The following is a 27992-nucleotide window of genomic DNA, read 5'->3' on the forward strand; positions in this document are numbered from 1 at the left end:
TGATTCCTCCCGGGAAGACCTTTGTTTCTTCACATCTTCGATCAAGACTCCTCAAGTGGGCTCACGCCTCTCGGTTCTCTGGTCATGCTGGGATCAAGAAGACTCTGGATTTTGTCTCCCGTAATTACTGGTGGCCATCGATTCACTCTGATGTTCGGGAGTTCGTTACGGCTTGTTCCATCTGCGCTCAGAACAAAGTACCTCGGCAAGCCTCCTATGGATTGCTACAGCCTTTACCCATTCCGGATCGTCCATGGAGTCATCTCTCCATGGACTTTATCACTGATTTACCCTCTTCAAGAGGCTTTTCCGTGGTTTGGGTAGTCACAGACCGTTTCTCACGGGCTGCTCATTTCGTACCTCTAAAAGGCCTTCCATCTGCTCCGGTGCTGGCACAACTTTTTATAAAGGAAATATTCCGTCTCCATGGTTGCCCAGAGGTCATCGTTTCAGACCGTGGAACACAGTTTGTTGCAAGATTTTGGAGAGCCTTTTCTCGTGTTTGTGGAATCAAACTGAATTTTTCCTCTGCATACCACCCCCAAAGCAATGGTCTAACGGAGAGGACTAATCAAGAGCTCGAAAAATTCCTCAGGTGCTTCATTTCAGCTAAACATGACGACTGGGTTGATTTGTTACCTTGGGCAGAATTTGCTCACAATAATAATTCTCATGACTCTACATTGGTTTCCCCTTTTTTTGCTCTCCAAGGCTTTCATCCTAGAGTTCCTCCTTTTAATGATTTGCCTACATCCGGAATTCCTGCTGTAGATTCCATGTGGTCAGACTTCTCGTCCAGGTGGGGTATAATCAAACGTAACCTACTTCACGCCACTGCCACCAGCAAAAAGGCGTTTGATAAGAAAAGAAGACCTTCCCCATTACTTTCTCCTGGCGATAAGGTATGGCTATCTACGCGGAACCTTCGCCTGTTGGTTCCTTCTAGGAAATTCGCTCCCCGTTTCATTGGACCCTTCAAGATCTTGGAAGTTATTAATCCAGTAGCTTTCAGATTAAAGTTGCCTCCTACTTTAAGGATTCCCAACGTTTTTCACATTTCCCTCCTCAAGCCACTGGTCATTAATAAATTTTCCTCTTCCAAAAGACCTCCTGCCGCTGTCTCTACGCAAGATCATGAATTCGAGGTCAAGGAAATTCTAAATTCTCGCATTTCCAGAGGTTCTCTACAATTCTTGGTTGATTGGAAAGGCTACGGACCAGAGGAGCGTTCATGGATTCCGGCACGTGATCTACATGCTCCAGTACTGTTAAGAAAATTCCATGACAAATTCCCTCAGAAACCTTATAGGCTGTCCGGTGGCCATCCCTAATGGTACTGTCACGGCGCTTACCTGTGTCAGCGCCGCTCCTTCGTTCTGTACTGCCGCACTTCCGGGTAGGTCCCGGCGGCAGGTCAGCTGATCTGGGCGGGGAATTCAAACTCCTACTTCAGGACTGCTCTGACACACTGTAGGTGTCAGAGCAACGTGTTACCTGTATCTGGCTGCACTTCCTGTGCTTTGGCTTCCCTGGTGTTCTCCTTTGTGACTGTTGATCTCTGTGTACCGAACCAGCGCTCCTTCAGACCATTCTACTGCCTAACCCCTGGTACTGCATAACGGACAGACCTCTGTGTACCGAACCAGCTATCCTCCAGACCATTCTACTGCCTAACCCCTGGTACTGCATAACGGACAGACCTCTGTGTACCGAACCAGCTATCCTCCAGACCATTCCTCTGCCTAACCCCTGGTACTGCATAACGGACAGATCTCTGTGTACCGAACCAGCTATCCTCCAGACTATTCTTCTGCCTTATCCCTGGTACTGCATTAACGGACGGATCTCTGTGTACCGAACCGGCTATTCTGGACTACGCTTCTGCTCCTGGGGCTGTACCGTGGATTGACTCCTGCATTCCACCAGTCTCTACTCCAGACTACTACCTTCTGAATATACGGTTAGTGACTTCAGTTATCTATCCTTCTGTGGATCTGACCGTGCCGCTACATGTCCATCTCATAGAACTCTCTCCTTACGTCAGTAGGCTAACCTGGAGGCCGCGACCTGCGGTTCTCCGGCAGCAAAACCCACCCTGCCTTGCGGCGGTTCTTGGAGAAGACCGGGAGGGCCGTTAGACTCCGCGCCCTAGGAAGGCCGGCGTAAATACTGACTAAGGTAACCTTGAAACCTAACACAGTGCCGACATGTAGGGCACTTTTTAGCGGAGGGGGGGTTTCTGGAGACCCAGAAACCCCCCCTGCGTGCGCCACTGACTACAATGAGGAAAGTGGGGAATAAATGGGAGATAATTACACCAGGTCATGCTCCCACTCGACCAATACAGATATACTATCCTGAAAAAAAATGTACAGAATGTGGGAATTGCATACCAGAAGGAGATTTAACATGCCCTTTCTGTAGTAATCAAATTCCCCCCAATGCCCCACCTTGTGAGGACATACGAAGAGGGGATGTGGTAGGATCACCCAACTTCTCACCTGTGGGCCCTCCACTAGGGGCATTAACAAGAGCAAGAAGAAAAATATTTCATCCAGATTTGAACTCAGAAGAAGAAAAGAGACCCACATATGTGTACCCAGTTGAAGCATTAAAATCATTACAGATGGAGTAGAATATACCATATCAGATGTTTCCAGTACAAGTTCAAAGAGTAATGAATGAGGCTGGCAATGAAGTACGGCAACTCCAGGAAATCCATAGAGCCTGGTCCTCATCAGATATGCATGATATCGTTACCAAAGCAGCAGATCCCAGAAAAAACCCTGCAGCATTCAGCCAGTATATCACCAGAATACATGTCATATGGACCCCTAGTTGGGTGGACTATGACCAGCTAGCAACTGCACTGTTGGGAATAGGAACAGCTACAGAAATAAGGACCATGGCAATAGCAGAAGCAGCTGATAATCTACCAGCAATAGTAGCACCACCTGTGGGCAATTTGAAAAACAGTGGCCTCTGGAGCACTGTTTTATCATCGGTTAATGAGATGGTGCCATAATCAAAAAGAAAATGAACCAGCAGCACCAGAAGTACGACATGAGAAAGAAGAAACGATTAGACAATATTATGACAGAGCTACACAAGCACATGAAGACGAAGGCTTCACTCGAGATAATGCCCAACATCGCAGACTGTTCAAGACTAGATTCCTCAATGGCCTTTCTGAAACATATCGTCAACAATTGTTTCTTATAAGACCAGAAGCAGCAACAATGTAAATGCAATCCATGCTCCAAGTTCTGGAAGGTATAGAAGACCGGGAAAAGGAGAAGCAAAGGAAAGCCAAAGACAAGTCTCAAACTCAGAAAATTACCATTCATGTGGTCCAAGAGAATCAAGAATGGAAGGGTCGAACAGACACAAGAGGTGCACCAAAGCAACAAATAAAGGAAAAAGAAAACATGACTTTGGAAGAAATGAAAAAGCAAGGCATTTGTTTCTTCTGCAAACAGAGAGGGCACATGAAGAAAGATTGCAACAAGCATAAGAAATGGCTGGAAAGAAAAAATAAACAAGTTACAGACCAACAACTGGCATAGGAAATTGGCACTCCAACGTACCTCCCTCTCACAAATAACCAAACTCTGAAAAACGACTTGACTAAAGGCCTAGTGAATATCATATTACCTAATGGTCAAGAATGTGAGTGTCTAATTGATACTGGAGCAAGCCGCACTGTATTAAGAAAACAGGAGGTACCTCAACAAATATTAACAGAAATTGATTAACCTGCTACAGGCCTAGCAGGAAAAGAAGTAAAACTAACAGAAAGTAAACCAGTCACACTTCTAGTAGGTGAAGAGAAAATTGAAGTACCAATACAATTTCCCACTTCCTCATCTTGTTCCTATAATCTGTTGGGAGCAGATGTACTTTCAAAGATACAAGCCAGCATCAAGTACACCCCAAATGGAGTAAAACTCACAAGTCAGCTCCCATCTTCAGTCCAAGAAGAGCTTACAGCAGCAATCTACATGCTAGAACAAATTAGTACATGTCAAAAGGATAAGACTGTTAATCTACCAGATTGGCTGAACATAGCACCAGACAAGTTATGGTCCAAAGGAAAACAGGATGTGGGTACACTTAAAGTAAATCCTGTAAAACCGACACTAAAGCCAGGAACACATCCTGTCTCAATTAAACAGTACCCACTTGCTGCAGCTCAAACCAAAGCAATCTCAGAACAAATAGAAGAATACTTACAAATAGGGGTGTTAAGAAAATGTCGCTCTCCTTATTCTACACCCCTATTCCCAGTAAAGAAACGAGATATCGGACAAGGGGTGCATTATCGGATGATTCATAACCTAAGAGAGGTCAACAAAAGACTGCTGATCAACACTCCCATTGTGCCCACCCCCACACTTTGCTTAATCAGATACCTCCAAATGCAAAATGGTTTTCAGTAATTGACTTGGCAAATGCTTTCTTCTCAGTCCCAATCACAGAAGATAGTCAACTCCTTCTAGCCTTCACCCATGATGGAAAGCAATATTGCTGGACAAGACTCCCTCAGGGAGGAGCCACAAGCCCGTCAGAATTCTCAGAAGCAATGGCACTAATTCTCCAAGGATGGAGGCCTATCAATCCAACTACTCAACTCATTCAATATGTAGATGATCTCATGGTGGCTGCAGAAACTGAAGAAGAATGTAAATCAGAAACACTCTCATTACTCTGTTTTCTGGCCGAACAAGACTGCAGAGTATCAGCAGGCAAGTTGCAACTAGTACAGGAAAAAGTAATATTCTTAGGACATTGTATCTCTGCAGGAACCAGACATCTTACAACTGAAAGAGTTAAAGTTATACGAGACATGAAGACACCAAAAACAGTCAAAGAAATCAGAGCCTTTTTGGGACTCCTCGGATATTGCAGAGAGTGGATTCCCTCAGCTTCAATTCTTATGCAACCACTGTATGAATGCTTGAGGAAGCAACAGGGAACAGAACCGCTCCATATAACTGAAATAGAGAACGCAGTACAAGCCCTGAAACATGCCATCTCTACTGCACCAGCACTTGGACTACCAGACTATCTGAAGCCTTTCACATTGTTCTGCCATGAGCAGTCAGGACATGCTCTAGGAGTCCTCACACAGAAACATGGAACGAAACAAAGGCCACTGGCCTATTATTCTGCACGACTCGATCCAGTTATAAGAGGCTCTCCATCATGTATACAAGCAGTAGCAGCAGCAGCAATACTGAAAGAAAAGGTAGCAGATATGGTATTGGACCATGCACTTATTATTCAAGTTCCACATGCAGTCACAGAAATTCTTAATCAAGCAAAAACAAGACATTTGTCTGCAGCTAGACTAACTAAATATCAGGTAGCCTTGCTCAGCGCCTCACATGTAACAATTACCAGATGCACAATACTCAATCCAGCAACCCTGCTCCCCATTAATGATTCAGAAGAGGGGAGTAAGGGGAGTCGCAAAGCAGATGAATCATCAGACAGGGGATATGAGGACCTGAGTGAAGCGTCTGAAGAAGAAACTGAAGAAATACACACACAAAAATGTTCACATGATTGTTTGGAACTTATGAAATTAGAGACTTCAGCTTTACATAATGTCACTGACTCACCACTTTCCGATGCAACCCTAACTCTTTATGTAGATGGATCTAGATACTATGTGGATGGAGTTCCATATACAGGTTATGCCATCACTACTGAGGAAGAGGTGCTTGACTCAGGAACACTGTCTAATGGAGCATCAGCACAAGAAGCAGAATTGATAGCTCTAACTAAAGCTTGTGTATATGCAGAAGGACAAAAAGCCAATGTATATACAGATTCACGTTATGCCTGGGGAGTGGCGCATGACTTCGGTCCCATTTGGAAAAGCAGAGATTTCCAAGAATCAAATGAAAAATCCATCAAACATGCAAACTTGATCAATGAACTGTTTAGAGCATTGGAACTCCCTAAACAAGTGGGAATTATAAAGGTTCAAGCTCACACTAGAGAACAAACTCCAGAAGCAAGAGGAAATAACTTTGCAGATCAAGCAGCAAAAAAGGCAGCCCTCCAACCAAAGAATACTACATTTCTTGTAGACTCAACAGAAGAGAACACAGACAAACTTAAATTCCCAGACTTACAAAGCCTTAAAGACTTTCAGAAACAAGCATCAAAGGAAGAAAAGAAAAAGTGGTAAAAAGAAGGTGCACAGCTTGATGACCAAGGAATATGGTCAAAAGAAAATAAATGGTGCCTACCAAGAGCCTTATACCCAGTAATGACTCAGATTGCACATGGACAAGTGCATCATTCCAAAGAGGCAATGACTAATAGGGTATGGAAAAATTGGATTGACCCTGGATTCAACTCTGCGGCCACAAACTATGTGGCAGCTTGCTGGATATGTGGAATACACAATCCAGGGCAAAGAGTAAAGACCCCAGGAGGAAGCATTCCCAAGGCTTTCTATCCCTTTCAGAGACTTCAGATTGATTATATACAACTACCGAAATGTGGTACCTATGAGTATGTGTTAGTAGCCACAGACATTTTCAGCCATTGGGTAGAGACCTGGGCAGTAGGAAAAGCTACTTCCAAAAATACAGCAAAGAAGTTAATTTCAGAAGTCATCTGTAGACATGGCATACCTGAAGTTATTGAATCAGATAGAGGTACAACCTTTACAGGAGAGATAATGCAGCATGTAATGAAGGACTTGGGAGTATCACAAGCTTTTCACACTCCTTATTGGACATTGTCATTTCTTCAAATAAATGGCAGTAATACACTGACAATGGAACATTTTACTGCCATAAAATGTTGTATAGAACCTACTGATTACACTCGAGGTCTATATCCATGGGTAAGGAGAATGGTGGCCAATTGCACCAAAATTGCCAACACAACTATCACCCCAATTCAAGACTACACATTGATATGCACTAATGCCTCAGAAATACAGAATAGAACCACCTGGGTAGATGGAGTGAGCTTCCTGAATCTTCAGCCAAAAATAAATAATGAAAGACTAAAGCCAGTCCCATCTACCTGTGAAAGGATGGGTATTAGACATCAGACAATTAGATATCACTTCAACTTCATATTTCCTCCAGATCCAGTATGTAGTCATATTAAGAGCAGCCGTATCAGGAGAAAGCGTGAGTGGTACGATACACTATTAGCAGGCACTGGAACGGGAATGGGGGTATTAAACTCAATTGACATAGAAACCATCAGTAGTAAAATGAGCAATGCAGGTCACCAGTTGGACAAAATAGTACATATGCAGGCTGATTGGATGCCCACTCTTTATACACCCATCCAGCAACATTCATCATCATCATCATCATCATTTATTTATATAGCGCCAACATATTCCGTAGCGCTTTACAATTGGGGACAAACGTAATAAACTAATAAACAAACTGGGTAAAACAGACAAAGAGGTGAGAGGACCCTGCTCGCAAGCTTACAATCTATGGGACAATGGGAGATTGACACATGAGGTTAAGTATACATTTTGCATCTTGGCCCAGCCAGACTGCAAAGGTAAAAGTGACTCATAAGCTAAATGATCCCGTCACACAACAATGTTGGTCCGGGGGTAGTTGTCTTGTGTGAAATTGTGTAACAGGCTAAAGGTAGTGAGGTTAAGATGGTGGTTGAGGAATATTATAAGCTTGTCTGAATAGGTAGGTTTTCAGAGAACGCTTGAAAGTTTGTAGAACAGAGGAGAGTCTTATTGTGCGAGGGAGAGAGTTCCATAGAGTGGGTGCAGCCCGAAAAAAGTCCTGTAACCGGGAATGGGAGGATGTAATGAGGGTGGATGAGAGACGCAGATCTTTTGCAGAACGGAGTTGCCGAGTTGGGAGATATTTTGAGACAAGAGAGGAGATGTATGTTGGTGCAGCTTTGTTGATGGCCTTGTTGGTTAGTAAAAGTATTTTATATTGGATTCGGTAGAAGACAGGCAGCCAGTGTAGAGACATACAGAGTGATTCAACAGAGGAATAGCTATTTGCAAGGAAAATCAGTCTTGCCGAAGCATGCAAAATAGATTTTAGGGGTTTGAGTCTGTTTTTGGGAAGACCAGTAAGGAGGGAATTGCAATAGTCAATGCGGGAGATGATTAGTGCATGAATTAAGGTTTTAGCAGTGTCTTGTGTGAGATATGTGCGGATTCTGGAAATGTTCTTTAGATGTATGTAACATGATTTAGATATAGAGTCAATGTGGGGAACAAAGGATAGGCGTGAATCAAGGATTACACCTAGGCAGCGAGCTTGTGGGGTGGGATTTATGGTCATGTTATCAACAGAGATAGAAATGTCAGGTATGCTCTTGTTGGCGGGTGGGAATATTATTAACTCTGTTTTAGAAAGATTAAGTTTGAGTTGACGAGAGGACATCCAAGATGAAATGGCAGAAAGACAGTCAGTTACACGGGACAACACAGATGTCGAGATATCAGGAGAGGATAGATAGATTTGGGTATCATCCGCATAGAGATGATACTGAAAGCCAAAGGAACTTATTAGATTTCCAAGAGAAGCGGTATAGATAGAGAACAGCAGAGGACCTAGCACCGAGCCTTGTGGTACTCCAACTGATAGGGGAAGCGGAGCAGATGTGGCTCCAGAGAAATTAACAGTGAAAGAGCGATTAGAGAGGTAAGATGAGAACCAGGATAGAACTGTGTCTTGAAGACCTAGGGATTGCAGCGTTTGTATGAGAAGAGAGTGGTCAACGGTGTCAAATGCAGCCGAGAGATCAAGGAGAATTAGGAGAGAGTAATGGCGTTCAGTCTTAGCAGTGATCAGATCATTAACAACCTTGGTCAGCGCAGTCTCTGTGGAGTGTTGAGAACGAAAGCCAGACTGAAGAGGATCCAACAGGTTGTTTGCGGAAAGAAAGCGTGTGAGGCGAGTGTAGGCAAGTCTCTCTAGAAGCTTGGAGGGGCAAGGGAGCTGAGAGATGGGACGGTAATTTGAGAGAGAGTTTGGGTCGGAGTTTTGTTTTTTTAGAATAGGAGTAATCACTGCATGCTTGTATAGTGATGGAAAGATGCCAGTAGAGAGTGAGAGATTACAGATTTGAGTTAGAGGTGAAATGAGCACAGAAGACAGGGATCTACCAATTTGCGAGGGAATAGGATCAAGAGGACAGGAGGTAGAGTAGGAAGATAAGAAGAGCGTAGAAATTTCCTCTTCATTTGTGGGGTCAAATGAAGAAAGGGTGTCAGAGGGTAGTGGGAAGGAAATGAGCTGATGGCTTGTTGAGGAGGAGGATACCATTTCTAGTCTGATCTTGTCAATCTTGTCCTTGAAGTAGGAAGCAAGATCCTGAGCACTGATAGTAGATGGAGGGTTCGGGGTGGGAGGATTGAGAAGATGATTAAATGTATTGAAAAGGCGTTTAGGGTTAGAAGCCTGAGCATAGATAAGAGATTGAAAGTATGTTTGTTTTGCAGTGTCCAGAGCATTTCGATAGGAGTGGTAGACAGAAGTATATGTGAAGAAGTCATTAGAGCTTCGAGATTTACGCCAGTGACGTTCTGCTTTACGGGACAGTTTTTGAAGATTTCGTGTTGCTTTGGTGTGCCACGGTTGACATCGAAGTCGACGTGTAGTATGAAGTGTCGCTGGAGCCACTTGATCAAGGGCCGTTGCTAAGGTTAGGTGAAAATGAGGTACTGCCATCTCAGGGGATGAGAATGTAGAGATAGGGGAGAGAAGGTGTTGGAGAGAGGTGGAAAATTGTTGAAGATTAATAGAATTAAGATTTCTACGAGTATGAGGAGGCTTGGTAGAGTTAGACAGTAGAGAGGTTAGAGCAGTGGGGGTGAGAGTGTAGCTGATAAGGTGATGATCCGAGAGGGGGAAGGGTGTATTAATAAAATTAGAAACTGAGCATAGTCTAGAGAAAACAAGATCAAGGCAGTGGCCATCCTTATGAGTAGATGATTCAATCCACTGGGAGAGGTCAAGTGAGGATGTTAGAGAGAGTAGTTTGGAAGCAGCTTTGGAAGGTGGGTTATCAATGGGGATGTTGAAGTCACCCATGATGATGGTGGGGATGTCTGAAGATAAGAAGTGAGGGAGCCATGCAGAGAAATCCTCAATAAATTGTTGGTGTGCTCCAGGGGGACGATAGATCACCGCAACACGTAGGGAGAATGGATTAAAAATGCGAATAGCATGTACTTCAAAAGATGTGAACGTGAGTGATGGGACATTTGGTAGAACTGTGTATGTGCACTGTGGGGAGAGAAGTAGTCCAACCCCAGCTCCTTGTCTGCCTTCAGGTCTGGAGGTGTGGGTGAGATGGAGGCCACCATGTGAAAGTGCTGCAGGTGAGGCAGTGTCTGATTGCATGAGCCATGTTTCTGTTATTGCCAGAAGGTTGAGGTTTTTTGAGAGGAAGAGATCATGAACGGAGGTAAGTTTGTTACAAACAGATCGTGCATTCCAAAGGGCACATTTAAAGGACTTGGGAAGAGAGGGTAGACAGGTGATGTGTTTGAGGTTTGCTATAGAACGGTAGTGTTCTGATGTATGTGTGTGTGAGGAGTGTGGGGGACCTGGATTAGGTGATATATCACCAGCTAATAGAAGCAGAGTGAGCGAAAGATAGGCAAGGGGATTGTAAGATGTGTGGCCTTTTATTTTCTGGCGACAGGTGGAGGCTGTACTTGTTAGAGATAATAAATAGGACAACAGTTCATGGGTGTTAAATAGAGGTGAGTGGAGTAATGCAGGTGCAATATGAACAAATTTGTGTGTTGGTGGAGGGGTGAAAGATGACACAGTCCTAAAGATCATGCCATGAAATGAGACTAAGAAAAGCAATTTGTGAAACATTGTGATAAAAGGGGTAAAAGCAAAAAGCAAGGGTATTTTAAGAATTACCTCTTAGCAGTATTCCATATAAATAGACAAGTAGTGCAGAAATAGGCTGTGGCAGATGTTGCTTATTGCTGGGAGTAAAATCAAGTCAAATGTAGTCCAATGTTTGTCCAGCTGTGTTGTCTAACTGTGCATTTTCGTCCACTTTGTGAGAAAATCCCACTTAGTGTAGAAATCACACACGTCTAACCCCACATACGTCTCCCCATAGAATGAACATTTAAGAGTAACTCAAGAATTGCTTCAGATTTTCAACCAGTCACAAGTTACACAGTTTAAATTGGACAGAAACATTACTAAAATGTTTGATTGGACAGTGTGCAACATGCAGGTAATAGCACAGGTAATGCAGAAACAAGTCACCCAAACACAATTCCTTGGTAAACATGAAGAATTCTATAGGTCACTATTTAACCTGACCAACACACTCTGGTTTGAGACAAGCACAACAAGGGTAGAATGTTAAGATCAAGCCTGCACAGGGGTACTAGAGGTGTTTAATGTTACGCAAGAAAAAACAGTTTGTAAATTTATGATATTACCAGTACCCCTGTACACACCATCTGGGGGTACCCAGCTACGGACACCTACTATGAAAGGGTCCTAAATAGAATTAGAATCAAACCAGACTCATGACACCTCATTATGTACAAAAACTAACAGAGGTATAATGTGCAATCAACATTCGCCTATATAAGAGCCCTGTCAACGCCAACAACCCACCAGTGTGTGTAAATGGACCTTACATGACCCCAGTAAGGATATGTACATTGAGATAGCACCACAAGTAGTCTGCATAATAAGTACAATGAAAGACGACTTACAGGCCATAGGGAAGCACCCACCATTCTCCGGATGTCTATATAATGTTACAATCTTTAAGTGGAGAAATCAGACACATATATTTTTACCAGATACCGAAACACAGGTAACAGCAAAAGGGGAGGAATACAAACTTAGAGCCAGAAACGTATCATTTAACCTACAGCCCCTTATTAATCAAATTAACAATACTCAACTGTTAGATATACACCTAAAAGAGGTAAACTATCTTACTCATCATGCAAAAATGACTACGGTAATAGAGGCGGGTGAACTAGTACATTTAGCGTCGGAATTGAAAAATGGATTATCGCATCATTGGTGGGATATATTTTTTAATGGATCTTATTCCATGAAGAAAGAAATTAGTATTTTGATTCACCGATTGATACTAATTCTTCTTATACTAACTATAATGATTATATGGAACTGCTACTTAACATGTAATACCAGAAAGCTTTTGAATAGATATCAGCAAAGTATTCCCCTCTATACACCTAGATAGATATTGAATAGGGAAAGAAAAGTTATGGTGATAAAACACCAGAGATATGTGCTTAATGAATTCTTGTTCTACTCATATGGGGTCCTTATGATACCATTTAAGTAAATGTAGGTACTAACTGTCTTCTGCTGAGTATCGCCATGACTGATAGGTAGAGGTTAATAGATAATATTTAATCAAAGAGGGGAGTGTTAGGGTGGAATTGTATGATTATTGATTTAATATCTATCATGTGCTAAGCTTTAGAGGCTAATATGTTATGCTATAACTTTAAGAGTATTAGCAGATATTATGTTCAGTTTAAAAGACAAATTATTCAAGGTTGACTACCCAGCAGAATGTTCCCATCAACAAAAACATTCCAAGAACATGTAGTAACGTTCTTGATAAGATAAAACCCAAGGACTCAAAGATGGGGGCAGCACAAGGATATTGGCAGAAAGCCTGGAAAGAGATAACACATAAAGAAGAAAGAATTGTTTGATCTTTGATGCAAAACTGAAATATATATAGTTAATTGATTTTCTCTCATTATTTTACTGTCTTATAATTGGTTGTTCAGCATCTATACCCCTAGACTTACATGTATAAAAATAGACGCTGAAGCGGTCTCAAATTGTAACAGAATAAAAGCTGCTCAGCATTATATCATACAGGTGTTGAGTATTTTCTGTTCACCAGTCGACTGAAAACAAAGAAAGATCTGACTGACATTGAAGGTGATTGATAGAAGTATCGGTGAACCCCGATACCCCAACAAGCTGTAGAGTGTGAATACAATGTTTATATGTGATTGTCAGATGATGTGTATCTAGGTGGCCATCATAACTGCTCTCTCATTTACAATAGATGAAAGTCTCCTCTTACCCAGTGATGTGAGGGGCTGGTGATTCTCCATCATCAGATCCTTGTACAGATCCTTGTGTCCTTCTAAATACTCCCACTCCTCCATGGAGAAATAGACAGCGACATCCTGACACCTTATAGGAACCTGACACACACAATGATACAGTCATCACCCAGACACATCCCCTGGTGTTACTGTATAATGTCCCATTCCCAGCAGTCACCTCTCCAGTCAGCAGCTGAATGATCTTGTTGGTGAGTTCTAGAATCCTCTGGTCATTGTTTCTCTCATGTATCAGTGAGTGAGGTGGAGGCTCCGTGATGGGGCTCTGGGTCCTGCTCAATCCTCCAGACACATAGGGATGGCTGCTGGGTGTCACATGCTCTCTAAATGTTTTCTTTACTATTGTGTAATACTGTGAACAAGATTTATTAGATGTTACATTGTGAGTATTACATAATTATACACATAACATATCATTACAGAGATATAGTCTATTGATCCAGAATAAGGGAGAAAAAAAATCATGAAAGCCTCAACTAATGTTTCCTTAAAGGAAGGTAACAGTGCTTCAAAGTCAACCTACATCTTGTGTTTCTAGTTCAGGTAGAGAAGAGAAAATCGATTTTGCACATTTTTGCCCGTTGAGTCACCAGCCAAATTCATAAATTAACAAGGGGTTTAAGTAATGGTTGATTGGAGAAAAACAAACAACAATGTCAATCATAATTCAGAGAACATATCAAATGTTAAACAACTTTTTTTTTTTTTTTTTTTTAAATCTATAAACTCCCCCTACACCACTTTATTGTAATTTACCTATTTAACTATGTTCTACAGCCCTCTGTTGTCATGTACGACAAATGTAATGTCACTGTGACTCCCAGAATCCCTCACCTCTCCAGTCAGCAGATAGATGGTGTCCAAGGAGAGATTTAATATTTTCTCAATCATATTCTTCTTCAAAGTCCTGAGAGTCTGGTGATTCTCCATCATCACGTCCTTGTACAGACCCCTGTGTCCTTCTAAATACTCCCACTCCTCCATGGAGAAATAGACAGTGACATCCTGACACCTTATAGGAACCTGACACACACAATGATACAGTCATCACCCAGACACATCCCCTGGTGTTACTCTATAATGTCCCATTCCCAGCAGTCACCTCTCCAGTCAGCAGCTGAATGATCTTGTTGGTGAGTTCTAGAATCCTCTGGTCATTGTTTCTCTCATGTATCAGTGAGTGAGGTGGAGGTTCCATGATGGGGCTCTGGGTCCTGCTCAATCCTCCTGACACACGGGGACGGCTGCTGGGTGTGACATGCTCTCCAGATGTCTTCTTCACTACTGTGTAATCCTGAGTTTTGAGAGAGACATCAATAAAATGTTAAAGGAGAACTCCACCTACGTGAAGTTGTTTTTTTCGTGTATGTGCAATATAGTCAAAACAGGTCTATTATACAACTCTAAAACTGGGTACACACTACAGAAAATTTCTCCCAATGTGATATCGTTAACAATATTACCAACGACTGAAAGTCACGATCAGCATGCTGATTCATGTGCACACACTATACACATTTTACAAGATTTACCTTCACCAGATCAGTGCTCTTCATCTGTCATAACCATCTGCTGAAAAGATCTCTGTAAACTCTATGGAGATCTGCCTACACTGCTGGCTGTGAGTGCATACACACTGCAAAATCGGAACAACATCGTTCCATCGTTTAGAGACTTTTAGTCCATTTATAAAATTAAACGATACGATGTGCTTTTGAATGATAATCATTGGAGCATATACACTAATGCGATATCGGACCTAACGGTTATTTATCGTGTGATTGGCATGATAATCGGGTGAAAATCCTATAGTATGTACCCAGCCTAACCCCTATCCTATCTGCATCCTACATACACTGTCTTGTATAATGTATAAAGTACAGCTCTTCTGTAGCTCCACCATCTTCTGTGGGGCCCAATCACAGAGGTCTCAGAATGACCAGCTCACCAAAGATGGCAGGAGAGGCAAGTGCTATATACACTCTACTACTACACATAGTTGCCTACTCTCCCGGAATGTCCGGGAGACTCCAGAATTTTTGGGAGTTCTCCCAGACTCCCGAGAGAGCAGGCAAAAATCCCGGATCCCGAAGTCGCCGCTGTTGAAGATGGGGGGGGGGGGGGGTTGGCTAAACGCGGCATTTGTGGTCCCGCCCCCTGCTGCGATTGGCTAAAATGGGCTAAGATTGACAGGGGCGGAGCCTAACGGCGCACCACGCGAGGCCACGCCCCCTCAACGGACCCCCTCCCGGACAGCTGCCTCTTAAAGTTGGCAAGTATGCTACTACAGTGTGGGCCGGATTCAGAGTATATGACAATTTGACGGCCAAACATAACTGTAAAACTGCAGCCGCAAAATTGCTTCCTTATTTGTATATTAGAATTTGCACGTATCTTAAGTTATGTACAGCTCAAAATACAGTATGGAAGCAGCCACGTCAAGATAGGCTCTTATTCTTAATCCTTATAGGTTACATCAGGAAAGATGTTCAAGGATGTAGGAGGTTTTATTTTAATTAAAAAGACTTTGTTTTTCAGTCTGCTTTTACATATCTTTACAGCAAGGCTTATGTAGCTCCAAAAGATACTTCTTCTAAGAGGAGTATCTGGAGATGTGGCCAAAACTAACATTTTCACGTTTCAACTGTGCTGGATTTCCACCGGACGGCCCCTGAACCACCTCTTCAGGCATAGATGGCCGTAAGAGCAATTTACTTTTTAAATTATTTGTATTTGTTTACATGTATTTTTATTTTATAACTGTGTGATTGACTTGTATCAAGAAAGGTGATTCTATGGCTCAGTGGGCTACACCAGGGAATGTGTAATCTCATTCCCTCCATAGGAATTATGTGTATACCAGGTAGTGTACAGACCTGTTTTTTTGGTTATATTATTTATGAGAGATTAAACACTTCAGGCATCCACAAAGGGTTTAATTCTATGTAATTTAATTTTGAGACCAATCACTGAGGGACGTCACTCAGTACATTCATTTTATATGAAGACTGCCATGCTTCTGCGTTTATTGGATGTAACTTAACTCTTTTTGAGTTTTATGTTGGATTTGGAGTTTCCAGCTGCTATTTTAGTTTATTATATAAAACTTATTTTATTTTATTATCCTGTTTGGCTCCTAACTTATGTAGATAGATTCATTTTATTATAATGTTTTTGATTCAAATTACATTCTCTCATATTAATGCTGATTAACACCTCAGCTGAGTTCCCCTTACTGACAGAGAGCTGTGATTGGCAGCCCCTGTGTTTTAGGACAGCTGATAACCTCACAGAACATGAGGTGGACTCTGTGAAAATGTCACAGCTGTAACAAAACGCGTCAGCACTTCACTAACAACTGTGGAAAAGTGGGATATACGAAATTGCAGCCTAGAAATTAACTCCTAGATTATAAAATCTATACATTCATATTTTTATGCCACTGGGAGTGATTTTGAAAATGTTGGCAACAACAAGAAGTGACCCCTCACCTCTCTGACCTTCCCATAATCCCTCACTATTACAGTCAGGTTTCAGTTTTATTAGTAGAGATAACAGTAATATCACTGTGACAATCCCAGAATCTCTCACCTCTCCAGTCAGCAGGTAGATGATCTCCAGGGTGAGATGTAATATTCTCTCAGTCATGTGACTCCTGTCCTTGTCCATCCTCAGTGAATCAGGGATTTATACAGGATGGGGGTTATCTTCAAGTAACGTCTACAGACTCTTCTCAAAGTTCAATTATCTAGAAATAAATATAAAAATTATAATGAACATCACAGAGCACACAAGTAATGCATTCAAATATGAAACACTGAGTGACCATTACGGTTCCTCTTCTCCCCGAGCCATAGAGCTCTGGTCAGTGTTTCTCAGCAGTTTCTCTGATCCAGCTTCATAAGTCTGGTCAGTGACTATCACACAATGCCGTATTGTATAAGGTGAAAGTGGCCGGGAGTCTTGGTCCTCCCGGTCACCTATTCGGTACAGTTTGCTCCACATGAAATCTGTTTCATACACCTGAATTTGGGATTTTTGGAGTAATATTTTCAGGTCTCTGTTTTAGTTTCAGAAACTGAGAGAGAATTCTGGTGCCCACAAACCCATGAAATGTAAATGTTTTGTGTCCGTCCAGAGGGGGCAGCACACTGGAACAGTGATTAGCGATGATGCTGGGACAGTGGCCTCAATTGTCTGTAGAGAACTGCGGAGCCACAAACACTCAGATTGGTTCTCACAGTGAGGCTGGGTACACACTACGTGCCAATCACACGATATCCGTTCAGCCAGATATCGCATTAGTGTGTATCCAAAGCACATCACATTGTTTCATTTGATTTTCTAAACTGAACTAAAAATCTCATTCAACGATGGAACAATGTTGTTTCAATTCTGCAGTGTGTATACACTCAGCACCGGCAGTGTCCATAGATCTCTATGGAGTGTGCAGAGTCAGTTATGACAGATGAAGAGCACAGATCTGAAGGTAAAACGTGTACAGTGTGTACACATGAATCATCATGGGGATCGGGACTTTTTTTTTCACTGGCTTGTAAAATCCGACAACACTCACCCCGACATCTTGCGACCGAAGGGGTCCTTGTCGACGAGGATCGATGACGACTGTTGTGGGAAGAGACTGGAACCAATCCCGATGAACCAAGAATCCGGCGCTACTTTATGATGTCACTTACATTCGCGACGCTGTTATTGGTGCTGTTAAAGGGGTAATGTAAGTATGCGCCCATGTACAATGTACATTACAAAGCTTTGTACATTCTACATGGGCGCATACTTACATTATCCCCTTAACAGCAGCGATAAGAGTGTGGTGGATGTAAGTGACGTCATGAAGTAGCGCCAAATTTTGTGTGTGTATATATATATATATATATATATTTATGTGTATGTGTATATATAGTTATATATATATATTAATGTGTGTGAATGAATATATATATATATATATATATATATATATATATATATATATATATATATATATATATATATGAGGGTCTAGGGTCACTTGGAGAAAGGAAAATGTTGCTAAGGTTATCTTATTAATTAGAGTCTTAGCATTTTTGCATTAATAATGCTTATATCTGTTTGTAAGTAAGTTGTATCTCCTTAAATCTGTTAAAGCAGATATTTTGTGTGAATGTTTGTCTGAAATCAAGTAGCTAACCACAAAGGAAACTACCTGAGCGCCTATGTATCACACGCCGGGGAATCGGGCCATATACCCGATCTCCGGCTTACTTACCTTCTCCTGCCGTCCGCTAGGTCCGGGCTGGGCGCCGCCATCTTTCCGGGTCTGCGCATGCGCAGACCCGATCTGTCAATTACTCTGTCCCTCTTCCTATTGGTTGGAGTTTTGGCTCAAAGGTTTAAAAGGCACCTCCTCCCTGTTCTAAGTGCCTGATCTTCATGTACCTGCCATGGGTTCCTGTTCTACTCCTCGTTCAAAGAGCTGACTATCTACTCGCTGTACTGCTGTTCCTCGATTCCAGTAAACCTGTTGACTGCTTAATTGTATTTCCTGCCACCACCCTAGTTGCAAACAGTCGTCCGCAGAGCTGACACTCTACAGTGCTTCTTCCCTGTACCTGCATGACCTGCTGGCTATACCCTGCAACTCGTCATCACCATTCGTGAGTCCTGCTGACTTCTTATTAGGATTCCTGCCGTCACTCTAGTGGTAAACAGTCGTCCGCAGAGCTGACACTCTACAGCACTACTTCTCTGTTCCTCCATAACTTGCTGGCTACACCCTGCAACATATCTCTGCTATTCGTGAGTAACCTACTGCTCTTGTGGCTTATCTCCCTATTACCTCAACTGGTCGCTTCCAGTAAGGACCGCGACCTGCAAGGGGGTGCAGCTAAGTCCAAATATGTGTGTATATATATATATATATATATATATATATATATATATATGTTTTGTGGCAAGAGCCCGCTACTGCTGAAGCACACGCAAACAACAACTTCTTTTTATGCAGCTTTATTGTCAGGATGGTTTAAAATGTATTTGACACCATGTGAATTTCACAGCAGATATGGAGACCCTAAACGCTAGCTAGACATAGACAATCTCTCTCAAGACCAGCCAGCTTCCCCAGCGTTGGTCTTAGTGCACAAATGACACAAACAAGCTTTTATGCATGATACTCCTCCCCCAGCCCTAGCTTGAGGGGCAGGTGACACACCCACCTTCTCTTTAAGAGAAAACACCCATCACTGGCTCTGTTTGCACTAACAAACACACTCTGTCTGTTTGCTGAGAGGAAATCATGTAAGTTAATGTTAGGAACCCCTCCAGCCGGCACAACACAACCCGGAGTCTACTCTGCCAGTCAGGTGTTCACTGGAGCCCCTGATGGTGGGGACAGACTGGGCTGCAGACTGACAGAGGGTCGTGAAGTGTGTACCGGCTGGGGAGAACCCAGGCAAGAAGAGTCAGGTCCACGCAGAGGTCAAAGGCCGGCAGCAGGTAACAGTAATGATGAACAAGCTGAGGTCAGAGGTCACAGGCAAAGTAGCAGAACGGGTAAACAAGCCAAGGATCAGGGTCACAGGAAACACAAGCGAAGTCCAATACGAAGCCAAGGGTCATACACGGGAAGTCAAACGTAGATACAGGATACAGGAACTGGAACAAGCAGGTCAGCAGACTGGAGCACAGAAGCTATAACCGGCAATGAGGCAGCAGACCTCATTGCCTTAAGTACAGACACAGACCAATCAGCAGTTGAACACACTCCTGCAGGCTAATTTACTAGTATCCAGCAGGGCCAATCAGGGCTTGCCCCTGACCTACACAGTTGCAGGCTAATGCCTGTTAATAAGCCTAATCAGCCCACAGGCTGCCTGCTATGCGCATGCGCCCGGCTACCAGCACCGCCGGGACGCAGCGCTAGTGTACTAGCGTCTGGCCGTTGCCCTGGTAACGGCCGGACAGGAAGAGGAAATGACGTCCCGGTCGTCAAGGTGACGGCCGGGACGCTGGGGCGCATGAGAAGCGAGCCGCGGCGGCTGTGAGTACCGCCGCGGCTCGTGACAGTACCCCCCCTTGAGGAGGGGTCAAGGGACCCCGACACCCAGGTTTTCTTGGAAATTTCCTGAAGAATTCCTTCAATTGTTTGGGAGCATGGAGTTGTCTCCGCGGAACCCAAGATCGTTCTTCTAACCCGCGGTTCCTCCACTGTACCAAAAAGTGCACCTGTCCTTGCACTTTTTTGGAATCCAAGATTTTCTGAACACTGTACCTCTGTGGCTTGCCTGAAGACTGGGCTTGAGCTGGATAAAGAACTGGTTTTAACAGAGAACAATGAAATGTGTTTGGAATTCTTAACGAGCCCGGAATTTTTAACCTAAATGCAACAGAGTTCACCTGCTTGATGATGGGAAACGGCCCGATGAATTTAGGGCCCAACTTCTTGCAAGGTTGCTTCAGCCTGATATTTTTTGTAGACAGCCAGACTTTCTGGCCAACCTTAAGAGAGCAGGGGGTACGGTGTCGGTCCGAAAATTTTTTTGCAACAAGTGAGGCTTGTTTTAAAGATGAATGTACTTTCTTCCAGACAACTCTGAGATCCCTGGCAGTGGAACGGATCTCCTGAATACCAACGGACTGGAGTGAATACAAAGAGTTAGATCTGGGGTGGAAACCATAATTGCAAAAGAACGGAGAGGTTTTCGTGGATGAGTGACAGGAGTTGTTACAGGCAAATTCTGCCCAGGGCAACAAGGAGGACCAGTTGTCATGGAACTCCGATATGTAGCATCGCAAGAACTTCTCCAAGGACTGGTTAACCCTTTCAGTCTGCCCATTTGACTGAGGGTGGTATGCAGATGATAAACTGACCTTGATTCCCAGGAGGGTACAGAATGATCTCCAGAACTGCGCTATGAACTGGGAACCCCGGTCGGAGACGATGTCTGTAGGGAGTCCATGGAGGCGGAAAATGTGTTGAATGAACAAGATTGCCAAATCTCGAGCAGTAGGAAGCCTAGTGAGTGGAATGAAATGCGCCATCTTGCTGAACCGGTCTACCACGACCCAAATGGTATTGTGTCCCGCAGAGGGTGGCAGATCGACTATAAAGTCCATGGACAGATGTGTCCAAGGTTTACCAGGGGCGGCCAACGGAACTAACTGACCTACCGGGCGAGTCCTGGGAACTTTGTTCCTGGCACAAACTTCACAGGACCGGACGTGACTCTTGACGTCAGCAGACAGAGACGGCCACCATACAGTACGGGAAAGTATCTCTAGTGTTTTGTAGATGCCAGGATGTCCAGCAGTCCGACTGTTGTGTGTTTCAGCAAGAACTGTCTTCCTTAAATGAACTGGGACAAACAACCGTCCTACCGGAGTGTTGTCAGGAGCCAACTTCTGAAACCTTTGTAAGGTACAGCTCAGATCTTGAGTTAATCCGGCATGGACCATGGATACAGGAACAATAGGCTCTGGGTTAGTGACTGGGGCATGATGTGCCAGAAAACTTCTAGACAGAGCGTCTGCTTGAATATTTTTAGAACCAGGACGATAAGTGATAATAAAGTTAAATCGGGTGAAGAACAGTGACCACCGAGCCTGACGGGGGTTTAGGCGTTTAGCTGACTGAATATACTGCAGATTCTTATGATCCGTTATAACGGAGATCTGGTGTGCAGCGCCTTCCAACCAGTGTCGCCATTCCTCAAAGGCCCATTTAATTGCTAGTAATTCTCGATTTCCCACGTCATAATTGGTCTCTGCTGAGGAGAATTGGCGGGAAAAAAAGGCACATGGATGCAAGCGGTGAGTCTGAGGATCCTTTTGTGACAAGATAGCTCCAGCACCGACGTCAGAAGCATCTACCTCGAGAATAAATGGTACCTTTGGGTCCGGGTGTCTAAGGACCTGAGCGGACACAAAAGCTTCCTTTAAGGTTTTAAATGCATTTATTGCTTGCCGTGACCAAACAGCCGGATCACCCCCTTTGCGGGTCAAGGAAACGATAGGAGCCACGATGTCAGCAAAACCGCCAATAAATCTCCTGTAATAATTGGCGAATCCTAGGAATCTCTGGACCGCCTTGAGGTTATTGGGTTGTACCCAATCCAGGATTGCCTGGACCTTGGTGGGGTCCATGGAGAAACCCTCTGAAGAGATTATATAGCCAAGAAAGGATACCTTCTTAACCTCAAACTCACATTTTTCGAGTTTCGCGTAGAGATGATGTTCCCGTAGTTTCTGTAGGACTTGTCTGACATGACTCCGATGTGCCGGCAATGAATTGGAATATATGAGAATGTCATCTAAGTAGACAACAACAAAGTGTCCCAGGAACTCACGTAACACCTCATTAATCAAATCCTGGAACACAGCAGGAGCGTTACTAAGGCCAAACGGCATGACCAAGTATTTGTAGTGGCCCGAGAGCGTGTAGAACGCCGTCTTCCACTCATCACCTGCTCTAATGCGTATGAGGTTATAAGCACCACGAAGGTCGATTTTTGTGAAGACCGTTGCTCCTCTTAATTGATCAAAGAGTACAGAGATGAGAGGAAGCGGATAGGTGTTTTTAACCGTAATCATATTCAGTCCCCGATAATCGATACATGGTCTGAGTCCACCGTCCTTCTTGGACACAAAGAAGCACCCAGCCCCTACTGGAGACTTAGATGGCCTGATGAAGCCTTTCTCCAGATTTTCATCAATGTACTCCTGCATGGATTTGGTCTCTGGACCGGAGAGAGAATACAAACGTCCCTTGGGTAGTTTAGTACCTGGAATTAACTCGATGGCACAGTCGAACTCCCGGTGCGGTGGTAGAATATCAGCAGCCTTTTTAGAGAAGACATCCCAGAAGTCATGATACTGGGAGGGAAGCTGCTCCGGAATGGACCGAACCACACGTAGAGGTACTGTCAAACAGGACTGTGAACAATGAGAGCTCCACTGGACAATCTCTCCTTTTGCCCAATCTATGACAGGGTTATGACAGGATAGCCAAGGATGACCTAGAATCAAAGGCACTGACGGGCATTCAATGAGACGAAAGACTATAGATTCGGAGTGGAGAGCCCCAATCCTCAATTGTAGTAGCGGGGTCTCCCAGGTAACCTTACCGCCTGGCAATGGAGCACCATCTAAGCCACATACCGTGATGGCGGATTTGAGTTTAACCCGCGGAATTCCAGCAGAGCGGGCAAACTCGAAGTCCAGGAAGTTACCTGCAGCTCCACTATCAATGAAGGCCGCCAGACCCACAGAACAAGCACTGAACGTGAGCTGTGCAGGAACCAATACCGCATTTTTTTGGGAGACAATTTGTAGACCTAAGTGAACTCTCCCCTCGTTCCCTAGGCATGCTCGTTTCCCGACTTGTTTGGGCAAGAACGGGAGAAGTGGCCTCTTGCGCCACAATATAAACATAAGCCTTGTGACCGTCTCCTGTCTCTTTCCTCAGAGGAAAGACGGTATGCTCCCAATTGCATTGGTTCCTCACCATCCTGGGAGATAGGAACGAAGGCGGATGGAGGAGATGACGTTTCCTTTTCAGTTTTCCGCTCTTTATATCTCCTGTCAATTTTAATGGAGAGGTGCATCAGATCCTCCAGAGAGCTAGGAGACGGGTATTGCACCAGCGAATCTTTAATCTGTTCAGATAGGCCGACACGGAACTGACTACGTAAGGCAGGGTCGTTCCATCCACTGTCAGGTGACCATCTACGGAATTCCGCGCAGTATTCTTCTGCTGACCGTCGGCCTTGTTTCAAGGACCGTAGATGAGCTTCTGCGGAGGCCACTCGATCCGGGTCATCATACAGTAAACCCAATGCCTCAAAGAAGGAGTCTACGGACTGCATGGCCGGACTGGTCTGTGGCAAAGAAAACGCCCAGGACTGGGGGTCACCCTGTAGAAGGGAAATAATAATCCCAACTCGTTGCTGCTCTGAACCGGAGGAGCGGGGTCTCATACGAAAATAGAGCTTGCAGCTCTCCCTGAAGTTCCGAAACAAGGTTCTATCTCCGGAGAACCGATCCGGTAAATTCATTTTGGGCTCACAGATGGGCCCTGGAGGAGGTTGTGAAGCTTTTGTGGCTTCTTCTTGAACAGACATACGCTCAGCCAATCCCTGCATCATCTGATACAAAGACTCAACATGGCCTGCTATGGTTTGTGCCGGAGACGGTGTGGATCCACTTGCATCCATCCTAATCTTGTCTCCGTGAGTGGGCCGGTTATAATGTTAGGAACCCCTCCAGCCGGCACAACACAACCCGGAGTCTACTCTGCCAGTCAGGTGTTCACTGGAGCCCCTGATGGTGGGGACAGACTGGGCTGCAGACTGACAGAGGGTCGTGAAGTGTGTACCGGCTGGGGAGAACCCAGGCAAGAAGAGTCAGGTCCACGCAGAGGTCAAAGGCCGGCAGCAGGTAACAGTAATGATGAACAAGCTGAGGTCAGAGGTCACAGGCAAAGTAGCAGAACGGGTAAACAAGCCAAGGATCAGGGTCACAGGAAACACAAGCGAAGTCCAATACGAAGCCAAGGGTCATACACGGGAAGTCAAACGTAGATACAGGATACAGGAACTGGAACAAGCAGGTCAGCAGACTGGAGCACAGAAGCTATAACCGGCAATGAGGCAGCAGACCTCATTGCCTTAAGTACAGACACAGACCAATCAGCAGTTGAACACACTCCTGCAGGCTAATTTACTAGTATCCAGCAGGGCCAATCAGGGCTTGCCCCTGACCTACACAGTTGCAGGCTAATGCCTGTTAATAAGCCTAATCAGCCCACAGGCTGCCTGCTATGCGCATGCGCCCGGCTACCAGCACCGCCGGGACGCAGCGCTAGTGTACTAGCGTCTGGCCGTTGCCCTGGTAACGGCCGGACAGGAAGAGGAAATGACGTCCCGGTCGTCAAGGTGACGGCCGGGACGCTGGGGCGCATGAGAAGCGAGCCGCGGCGGCTGTGAGTACCGCCGCGGCTCGTGACAGTTAACAAAACTTTAAACTACACATAAGTTTTTACCTGGTTTAAACTCAACCTAGGTGCATAACTGTGCCAATGTTTTATTCTGCTTGTATGTTTTCCCTGCATCTTGTCAGATAAATGCCTCCCTTTGTTACAGTATATATATGTATACAAGTTAACCCGTGCATGATACTCATGCATTCTAGTCAAATCAAGCTACTTAAGGTGTTAAAAAGGTTCTTGTCATGCATTTGGGCCATAGCCCAGGCCTCCTCAGGGGAAGAGCGTTACTTCCCGACGTAAGCGCCCTTTTTTAACGTGGTTTTGTCCACATGTCACCACCTCATCATTCTTCTCCATCACCTCATCCTTCATTTTCATCGCCACATCTATCCAGATGTCTTTCCAGACACAGGGATCTCTCTCAGCGGTCCTGAGTATCACACTCCTCTTGCTCTGTCACCCCCGGCAACCACCAACCACTCCCCACTGTCACCCCCGGCAACCACCAATCACTCCCAACTGTCACCCCCGGCAACCACCAACCACTCCCAACTGTCACCCCCGGCAACCACCAACCACTCCCCACTGTCACCCCCGGCAGCCACCAACCACTCCCCACTGTCACCCCCGGCAACCACCAACCACTCCCAACTGTCACTTCTCCTTCAAGAAATATATATATATTTTTTTAAATCTTTATAAAAACTTTTAACAATTAACAAATTAAATTAACAAATTAAAAACATCTTAGTATACCAAATTTCAGCCCTTTCTGAATTTTTTTTTCCACACACACTAAGAATTTAGTAGGTCAGTGTATAACTCCGCCCAGCAGGTGGCGCTGCAGCTTGGTTTTATTTTTTCCACACACACACACACACAGAGACTAACACACGCCACTAAGCATTTATATTATAGATATATATATATATATATATTTATACATATATATATATGCACATGTATATATACATATATATGCACATATATATATATATATATATACATATATACGCACATATATATATACACACATATATATTTATATATATAAATATATATACACATATCTATATATATATATATTTATATATATATATATATATGTGTATATATATTTATATATATAAATATATATGTGTGTATATATATATGTGCGTATATATGTATATATATATATATATATATACATATATATATGTGCGTATATATGTATATATACATGTGCATATATATATATGTATAAATATATATATATATATATATATATATGACCTTATTTCTGGCATCAAGCTCTTTGTCCTGTTATGGAGAGTGTGTGACCTGATTTCAGCATTCCATTGGACATCTACACAGATAAGCTTAAAATATCTTATTTCTGGTATGCACATATATACATAAGAGTGGCTGGGGTGATTTTTGGATCAATCACTGCACTTTGTTCTCTGGTTTACTTCTAATATTGGCAGGGGCGGGCTGGCCACGGGGTAGGGGGGCATCAGACTCTCCACTTTTAGGGCCGGCCGCCCCCCGATGCAATTTCTCCGGATTTTTACCAGCGGCCGCATCTGATGACATGTGATGCAGCCGCATCAGCGCACAGGCAGCCGCATCACATGACACGCTATGCGGCCGCGGCATCAATGACGCGGCCGCACCCCGTGTAATGAGATGTGGCCGCCTGTGTGCCCCCCGCCTGAAGTCTCACAGCCCGCGCCTGAATATTGGTGACAAGGATTAGCTGGGTTTTGGACCTGTGTAGTCCTAATATGCACCTTTGATATTTTCAATAGAATATTACACTATTGTGCGCCTCCTTCTTTATTCTTTTTTAGATTATTTCCACGCTACAACGCTTGGTATATGGAGGATTGGCAGCCGCCTGCACATGGGAAGTGTTTATAAGAACTTTTAAAGGACTTTTGTATATCATCATATTTTGATATTATTTACTGCCGGTAAATTGTTGAAGCGCCATTGTGTATCTTATTGTTCATATATATATATATATACCGTATTTCCCCATGTATATGACGCTCCACTGTATAAGACGCACCTATATAAATCATGTGAAAAAATTGAGGTTAAACATTATCCTCAATTTTTTCACAGAGTATTTGTGCAGGTTATACAGAGGAGAGACAACGCTATAGTGGATTCTGACTTACCCTGTCAGATGATTCCTCTGTCTGGTAAAGTCTTCTGTCTTCTCTCTGTCTGATCAAGATGCTGGAAAGCCGCTTACCGTCCTCTACGCGATGTCCGGATGTCCTTTCAGGACCTTTACAAGGTCCTGATTGGAAAAACACCAAATGCAGAAACCGGAAGTGTGCGTTACACCTGCGGTTCACGCGCCACATCCGGTCATCGCAAAAAGGACCTTAAGCGACTTTCCAGCATCAGGATCAGACGGACAGAAGAAAAAAGACTTTACCGGACAGAGGAATCATCTGATGGGGTAAGTGCTACTACCCCTGTATAAGACGCACCCAGTTTTTAGACCCAAAATTTTGGGGAAAAAGGTGCGTCTTATACATGGGGAAATACGGTATATATATATATATATATATATATATATATATATATATATATATATATATATATATATATATATATATATGTGTATATATATATATGTGTGTGTGTAGCCCTCCTTATGAAGTTCAAACTGAACGAAACGCGTAGAGGTTGTTCACTATCACCCACTCCTGGTACATTTTAGGCTATACTGTCTTCCTGATCTTTGAGAGTGATCCCTTTGAGAACTTCTGTGTGGAGGCCATTGGTGTTTACCTCATGAAATATCCAGAGATCTACACTGTTAAGCAGTATTCCCTTTATCCCAGGATTTTAGATAAGCTT

General features: G+C 43.7%; 1 protein-coding gene across 1 annotated transcript in view; it reads right to left on the bottom strand.

Moving 5' to 3' along the window:
• Positions 1 to 27992, bottom strand: part of LOC142095472 (uncharacterized) — a 148175-nt gene that overhangs the window by 115778 nt on the left and 4405 nt on the right. Inside the window, 3 exon segments of the mRNA XM_075178416.1 lie at positions 13102 to 13496; positions 13979 to 14438; positions 16736 to 16892. Coding sequence (XP_075034517.1) covers positions 13102 to 13186 — 85 coding nt within the window. The 5' untranslated portion in view covers positions 13187 to 13496; positions 13979 to 14438; positions 16736 to 16892.

Source organism: Mixophyes fleayi, chromosome 6, assembly GCF_038048845.1.
Source record: "Mixophyes fleayi isolate aMixFle1 chromosome 6, aMixFle1.hap1, whole genome shotgun sequence".
NCBI classification, from domain to species: Eukaryota; Metazoa; Chordata; class Amphibia; order Anura; family Limnodynastidae; genus Mixophyes; species Mixophyes fleayi.